The sequence below is a fragment of the Monopterus albus genome, unplaced genomic scaffold (genome assembly GCF_001952655.1).
Source record: "Monopterus albus unplaced genomic scaffold, M_albus_1.0 scaffold96.1, whole genome shotgun sequence".
NCBI classification, from domain to species: domain Eukaryota; kingdom Metazoa; phylum Chordata; class Actinopteri; order Synbranchiformes; family Synbranchidae; genus Monopterus; species Monopterus albus.
This window is the reverse complement of record NW_018127976.1, coordinates 776,563-784,657: the sequence shown is the minus strand read 5'-3', so window position 1 is coordinate 784,657 and position 8,095 is coordinate 776,563. Positions and strand designations below refer to the sequence as shown.

The following is an 8,095-nucleotide window of genomic DNA, read 5'->3' as shown; positions in this document are numbered from 1 at the left end:
TGTAATATTTCTACTTGTGTGATGTAGAAGATAATTATCAAAGTATGTAATTATGTAAGAATGTTAACAGTCTGTAATATTTTTTAGTATATCACTAGCGTGGTGTAGAACAAAATTATCTATGTAGTAATACTGCTTGCAAACCAATGATGGTAAGATGATGTTATGGGGTAGGACTAGATAAGTCTAACTTCTTCCTACTCCGTTCAAGCATGTACTAGGTATAAGCAAATTGATAATGCATTTGTGGATATGTGTGAAATTATGTGTGGTTACATATTGACTGTCGTTACATGTTTGAAAGAATAAATCAAATCAAATCAAATCAAATCATTATATTGGTTTCCAACTGTTGATAGTGTCTTGGCATTGATTAGTGTAGGACAAGGGAACATTTGTGGGGTAAAACCCCAGAAAACATCATTCTAACCCTATACCCATATACACAAACCAACTTTTAGCCTTAATGGTGCATGTACTATACGTATATAAGTTGTAAATCTTTACTTGTGTGTTTTGTTGTATTGTGTAGGTGTTGTGCTGTGTAGACAAGCAGGGTATTCTGTCGTGGCCTAACCCCAGTCCAGAGACTGTGCTGTTCTTCAGCGGACGGGTCGAGCCACCTCACAACAGCCAGGATGATCTCAGAGATGACCTGTCTGTCAACTCTTACTGCCGAATTGAGACAGATGATGACAGGGATGAGGTGTGTGTGTGTTTTCCCAGTCAGTGTTTAGTCTCGCCAGCAGTCTGACTGTAGGGATTGTTACTTGTAGTTTGAAAAATACTAATTGAAATTTTACTTGTTAATTTTAATATAGACTGACTAGGGAACGCTAATATTCAGAAATGTATTGCCTTATAATGCAGTGTTTTATCCACTCATGATTAGTTATGACTGTTGTACAGGCCCAGGAGGCAGAAGCGCTGCTTTGCCTACCAGCAGAGTCCTCCACCCAGCGCGGGGAGAGACCCGAGCCCAGCGAGACCTCACATGATACTGCTCGCTCGACTGACACACTCCGACTTCAGCATCTCTGTCAGCCTGCTCGCAGTCGTACCAAACACCACTCTGGATCCAACGTGAGCTTCAGCCATGACACTGAGGGAGGCGAGGACAGCCAGGTACAGGTAAAAAGTGTGCCTGAAACTGTAGAAAGAAGTTGGGAAAGTAGGAAATATATTGTTGATTCAAAAAGTTGATATTACTTTACAGGGTGATGCTGTCTTAAACACAGAACTATCACTCTTTTGTTTTTTCGTTTCTGTCCCATTTGTCTCCAGGACTTTGCAATGGGCTGCCCAGAAGCAGAGGCTGAGGACTTTGTGTGTGACTACCACCTGGAGATGCTGAGCCTGTCGCAGGACCAGCAGAACCCAGCCAGCATCCAGTTTGATGACCTCTCCTGGCAGTGCCACCTGCCGTCCCTCAAGCCTCTGGGCCTCAACATCATGCTGAACCTCTGTAACACCAGCGTCACCCAGCAACTCTGCCAGTTCTCTGACCACCTGTCCAACCTGGCTCTGCAGGAAAGCCATGGCACTGTGCTGCCTGTCTCCGTCCCCTGGGGACTCTGTGAGCTCTCCAGGCTTATAGGTGAACTTGTAATTATCTAGTCTAAAATAAGCTAAGATGATCTTTTTTTTGTCCACAAGAGAGGAAATTTAGTTTGCGGCCAGGTGAATACAGACAAACGACAGCAATAAAAACAAGAAACATTATCAGTCGCACAACATATCAACAAAAAAAAAACCCTCAGACCATTGGCTGAGACATTTTCAAAATTTATTTCAGTTAGTCAAATTTGTAACAAGAATTTAGCAGGCCACCATCACTGAGACAAAAAAGGATCTCTTGGTCCTTGTGACAGGAACCCTCAAACAATGAACAGATGGAAGTAAATCAGATTCATTAAACAGCGGACATGAGCTAGAATAGCCTCAGCCTTCTTATCCTAACACCTAAATTGGGGTTTTCTAGGATTGTGTCTATGCTATGGCCTATTTTGGCCTCACTTTTTGTTAGATATAGGAAAATGCAATACATTATAGATCATATTCAGGTAGTTCATTAACCTTTTTTTTAAGAGGGAAATGATGATGTCATCTGCCATGAATTAACCCCAGAATAAAGCCTTTTCCTTGAGTTAATGTCTCTGTACAATGAGCACACACCTTTACATACTGTGGTTTTGATTATAAGTTCCACTAACAACTAGTCTGACATACTGGGACAATAGACTGGCTGTACAGTTTCACCAATAAGTAGCACTATATATGAAAAAAGGCAGTATGCTATTACTGTCACATACAGTAGTAACAGTACTACAGATTTTTTTTTACCATATTATGCATGTTTAGGGGAATGCTGTTTACATTCATCATGCCGGTTATCGGTAATTTTCTTTGTCTTCATTTAGAAGTAGTGGTTCTGTGGAATTGCATAAAATCGTACTCCATTGGGCAGTGCTAAATACTGCGTATTGAAACATGTTGGCAATAGCGCCACTGTGTGGCCAGTTATGAAACTTTTAAATCTGTAAATGTTTCAAACTGTCTTACTCTGATATTCTTACAGCTAGAAACACACTTCCGCTAAGCAAAATCATAAAAATATCTTGACAGTAGTTTTGATTGTGAAAAGGATTCACTAACTGTGATTTCAGCTGTGCTGTAATCAAACAAGGTGAGAGGTTGCTGTGAGAACTTAGCTCCTGACTGGTAGATATTATGCAAACTCAGCTAAGGATGTACATAATTTAAAAGATGATCAATATCACTTGTACTTGATGATACAGCGATATTGTTTAAGTGAAGAAAGCTAAGTTTTCAGTACCAAAGTGAATGAGGTGTAAAAATCGAATGGACAGTAACTCATTATTCTCAACTTTTCCCGGGGGTGTCAGGGTTCACTCCTGGTGCAAGAGAGCTGTTCAAACGGGAGAACCACTTAGCTTTGTACCAGCTGCCATCTGGAGAGAAAACCAAGGAGTTGACCTCCCGCTGCCTTCATCACTTCACCAAACGCCAGCCTCCCATCTCCCACCTCATCTCTCTGCTTGTACGAGACTCTTCCTCCAGTGAGTCTGTTCATACTTCAGTATACCTACAGTGTATGTCATTCTTCTTTGTTAATGAAATAGTTGTTTAATGAAAAGAGCTTAAGAGCTTTTTTTTTTCTTCTTACATGTCAGTGCTTCCCACACAGACTGTACTTGGGCGCAGCTCCCAGGTGCAACATTAACAGCTTCTATGCTAGGTTAGGTTTTTTTAATCTGTCTGAGAAAACACAGCTGTGATTTTTTTTTTTTTTTGACAAGAAGACAATTACTCGCTGCTATCAATTTTCTTTTTTTAAACAATTTTAAATTGGTAAAATCTTTCATTTCATTGTAGAGCTCAGCTCAGCTGCTCCATGCCCAGTGCTCATGCACACATTGACAACCAAAGTCAGCAGTGTTTTTTTTTTTTTTTGGTACACAACGCTGTCAGTTGCGGAGATCCAACTTTTCCGAGTCTTCTAATGAGTTATTAGCAAGCTAGTAAGGCTGCCCAAGCTAATGTTAGAATAACGCAGTTGTGGCCAAGGTTAGTACATTGTATATAGCATGGATGTACATGGACTGCTCTGCAACTGAATAAAGTTAATGCTAATTCTTAAACTCTGATGCTGAATGTTTGCTCCCCCAGTTCAGGGAAATACTGAAAAATATTTTCCTTGTCTTAAAAGGACACATCCTGTTGAGGCGTTTCTCTCTCACATACACACAAACACATGACAATGGACCATCTGTGAACGGCTCCTCCTCTGTTTTTTAACACAACACTGTCAAACTCAGAGATCCAACTCTTCTACTAAGTTATTAGCAAGCTAGTAAAGCAGACTGAGCTAACATTAGAATACAGCTATTGTCAAGGTCAGCATGCTGTCTATAGCATGGATATATGGACTGCTCTGCAAGTGGATAAACTTAATGCTGGTTTATAGATTGATGTTGAATCTTTGCCTCCTCAGTACAGGGGAATATTGGAAAACATGCATTGGAAAGCTGATCAGTGAAATCAGTGTGATTAGCAAATTTTTTTTAAATAATAATGGGATAAATAATGGGCGAGCTAGTGCAAAGACAGGTCAGGTGAACAGTATTATGGCATTATTATTATTAATAAAAAAAAAAAAAGTATGCAATCATCACCCCCCCAAGCTAGCACCACAATTTGAATGGAATTCTGTAAGAAACATTGTACTGTATGTAATAAATTAGAAGTAATTTATGAAAGCGTGTGTGCGTCACCCCCCACCCCAAGCTACCACCACAAGTAGAATTTAATTCTGTGATTAAACACTGTATGTTCATGGTTCTTTTTTGTGCTAATTGTACTTTGCCTCTTCCCTTTGTCCTAATGTATGAGGTTAAAAAGATGAAGTTAAAGAGGGCATTTCTTTTTGTTGTGATGCCTGCTAATGTTAATGTCCGGTCAATCTGTTGTAGATAACATCCAGATGCTGTCCCATGGCTCTGCTGACCTTATCCTGGAGGCCTGCACAGACTTCTGGGATGGAATGGATATCTACCCCCTATCAGGCTCTGACAGGTACAGCATCTGTTGCACGTCATGTTGCTATAAATCTGGAGTTGCATAAAGTATCAAAGACGTAGCACAGTTAGCACTGGTTTTATTCCAAAAATTCCCTTTCTGTGTTACAGAAAGAAGGTTCTGGACTTCTACCAGCGTGCCTGTCTGTCAGGTTACTGCTCAGCCTTTGCCTATAAACCCATGCAAGTATCATTATCCAGTCAACTGAATGGGAAGTGTGTAGAGCTGGCCCCTGGTCCCTGCCTCTTCTCTGGATTGGAGCTGCCCTCCACCACCCCTATCAAACACACTTCTTGTAGGAACAGCTGGAGCTCAGATGGTACAAGTTAGTGACAGAGGGATGGATACTTAATGCTATACTTCAATAATAATATACCTTTTTTTTTCCTTTGTCCTCTCCTTTCATTGGCTTTCCCCCATCATGTCTGCAGAGGGTATAGGTGAGGGGTTAGAGCGTGAGGACTGTGTTCAGGCTCTGAGCGGGCAGATCTTCATGGGCATGGTGTCATCTCAATTCCAGGCGAGGCTGGACACAGTTCGGCTCATCGATGCCCTGGTCACTGCTTGCATTCGTTTTGTTTATTTTTCAATGGAGGATGAGCTCCGCAGCAAGGTGAATGCACACAAGCATCTAGTTTAGGTTGGTCAAAATGATTGAGGTATAGTAATCTTGCCTTTTACTGAATAGAATAGAATAGAGTTTATTGTCATTAGTCGTGTGTAAAGCAATTAGTATGCTCTTGACCAAAACAGAGTGCAATAAAGACCATCAAACAAAAAGATATAAAAACAATTGCTAAACAGTAAAAACTAGAGAAATGCATTTCCTGTCAAATGCGTGTGGATGCTAATAAAAGCTGAAATATCATCCTGAAAATGCCTGAAATCAATTGCTGAAACAGCTGAAAGATGAGAAGAAAGGGCTGAAGTTCTTTGTTGAAACAGTTGAGAAGAAATAGCTGAAGTTCTTTGTTGAATAATCTGAAGGATAAGATGCAATAAAGTAGGAATGGCCTTGAAGAGCTGAACATTTTGATACCTGAATGGCTTTTCTAGCTGAAGGTATGCTGAACTTAAGATGTGAAAATAGTCCAATAGGACTGTTAGAAATTAACCCAATTCTTTTGTTGGAAGCACGAGAAGTGAAGACAGGAGAGGACTGTTTAAAATCAACAGAAAGTTTACTGAAAGCCTGATCACAGGTAGGTCTTACAGCGCTGGATTCAGAGAGACAGAGCTCCCGCAGGAAATCCAGCTTCTAAATCCTGAATTAAGTTTTTACAACACATTTACAGACGTGGACAAAATTGTTGGTACCCTTCTGTTAAACGAAGAGAAACTCACAATGGTCACTGAAATAACGTGAAACTGACAAAAGTAATAATAAATAAAAATTTACTGAAAATTAACTGACAGTCATTGCTTTTGAATTGTGGTTCAACAGAAGCATTTAAAAAAAACAAACTAATGAAACTGGCTTGGACAAAAATGAAGGTACCCTTAATATTTTGTTCCACAACCTTTTGAGGCAATCACTGCAATCAAGCGATTTTTGTAACTCCCAATGAGACTTCTGCACCTGTCGACAGGTATTTTGGCCCACTCCTCTTGAGCAAACTGCTCTATCTGTCTCAGGTTTGAAGGATGCCTTCTCCAGACTGCATGTTTCCGCTCTTTCCACAGATGTTCAATAGGATTTAGATCAGGGCTCATAGAAGGCCACTTCTATGAGCCCTGTCCAATGTTTTCTTCTTAGCCATTCTTGGGTGTTTTTAACGATGTGTTTTGGGTCATTATCCTGTTGAAGGACCCATGACCTGCGACTGAGACCAAGCTTTCTGACACTGGGCAGCACATTTCGCTCCAGAATGCCTTGATAGACTTGAGATTTCATTGTACCCTGCACAGATTCAAGACACCCTGTGCCAGATACAGCAAAGCAGCCCCAGAACATAACTGAGCCTCCTCCATGTTTCACAGTAGGTACAGTGTTCTTTTCTTTGTATGCTTCATTTGTGCACCTGTGAACATAGAGCTGATGTGACTTGCCAAACAGTTTCACTTTCGTCTCATCTGTCCAAAGGACATTCTCCCAGAAGCTTTGTGGCTGGTCAATATGCATTTTGGCAAATTCCATTCTCGCTTATTTATGAGTTGCTTTCAACAGTGGAGTCCTCCTCGGTCGTCTTCCATGAAGTCCACTGTGGCTCAGACAGCGACGGATGGTGCGATCTGACACTGATGTACCTTGACCTTGGAGTTCACCTCTAATCTCTTTGGAAGTTGTTCTGGGCTCTTTGGTTACATTCGCATTATCCGTCTCTTCAATTTGTCATCAATTTTCCTCTTGTGGCCACCTCCAGGGAGGTTGGCTACAGTGCTGTGGACCTTAAACTTCTGAATAATATGTGCCACTGTAGTCACAGGAACATCGAGCTGCTTGGAGATGGTCTTATAGCCTTTACCTTTAACATGTTGGTCTATAATTTTCTTTGTAATCTCCTGAGACAACTCTCTCCTTAGCTTTCTGTGGTCCATGTTCAGTGTGGTACACACCATGATACCAAACAGCGCAGTGACTACTTTTCACCCTCTAAATAGGCAGACTGACTGATTACAAGTTTGAAAACACCTGTGATGCTAATTAGAGGACACACTTTAGTTTGTCTCTATGGTCAAATTATTTTCAATCCTTTCTAGGGTACCATCATTTTTGTCCAGGCCAGTTTCATTAGTTTCTTTTTTTAAAAGGATTCTGTTGAACCACAATTCAAAAGCAATGACTGATTTTCATTCGTTAATTTAACACATCGTTAAAAACACCCAAGAATGGCTAAGAAGAAAACATTGGACTGTTCTGAAGTGGCCTTCTATGAGCCCTGATCTAAATCCTATTGAACATTTGTGGAAAGAGCTGAAACATGCAGTCTGGAGAAGGCATCCTTCAAACCTGAGACAGATAGAGCAGTTTGCTCATGAGGAGTGGGCCAAAATACCTGTCGACAGGTGCAGAAGTCTCATTGGGAGTTACAAAAATCGCTTGATTGCAGTGATTGCCTCAAAAGGTTGTGGAACAAAATATTAAGGGTACCTTCATTTTTGTCCAAGCCAGTTTCATTAGTTTGTTTTTTTTAAATGCTTCTGTTGAACCACAATTCAAAAGCAATGACTGTCAGTTAATTTTCAGTTAATTTTTATTTATTATTACTTTTGTCAGTTTCACGTTATTTCAGTGACCATTGTGAGTTTCTCTTCGTTTAACAGAAGGGTATCAACAATTTTGTCCACGTCTGTATCCTCTTAGGCTGCTTCGCCCTGGACAGGGATGCAACCTTTAATAGTTTGTGATCCTATTGGTCATTTGGTGTGAGTAGGTCAACCCCTGCCTGCGCTTGCTTGCTGATATGTGATCTAGACCAGGTTTGTGTGTGTGTGTGTGTGTGTGTGTGTGTGTGTGTGTGTGTCTCCGGCACCCAGATTTTGATATCAAGGCGCA

The 8,095-nt window shown here is 40.7% G+C and overlaps 1 protein-coding gene across 1 annotated transcript in view; it reads left to right on the top strand.

The window, feature by feature from the left end:
* Positions 1–8,095, top strand: part of tmem94 (transmembrane protein 94) — a 115,549-nt gene that overhangs the window by 43,388 nt on the left and 64,066 nt on the right. The window contains 7 exon segments of the mRNA XM_020608888.1: positions 533–706; positions 910–1,125; positions 1,285–1,597; positions 2,907–3,080; positions 4,494–4,596; positions 4,710–4,918; positions 5,031–5,212. Of these exon segments, the coding sequence (XP_020464544.1) occupies positions 533–706; positions 910–1,125; positions 1,285–1,597; positions 2,907–3,080; positions 4,494–4,596; positions 4,710–4,918; positions 5,031–5,212 (1,371 nt within the window).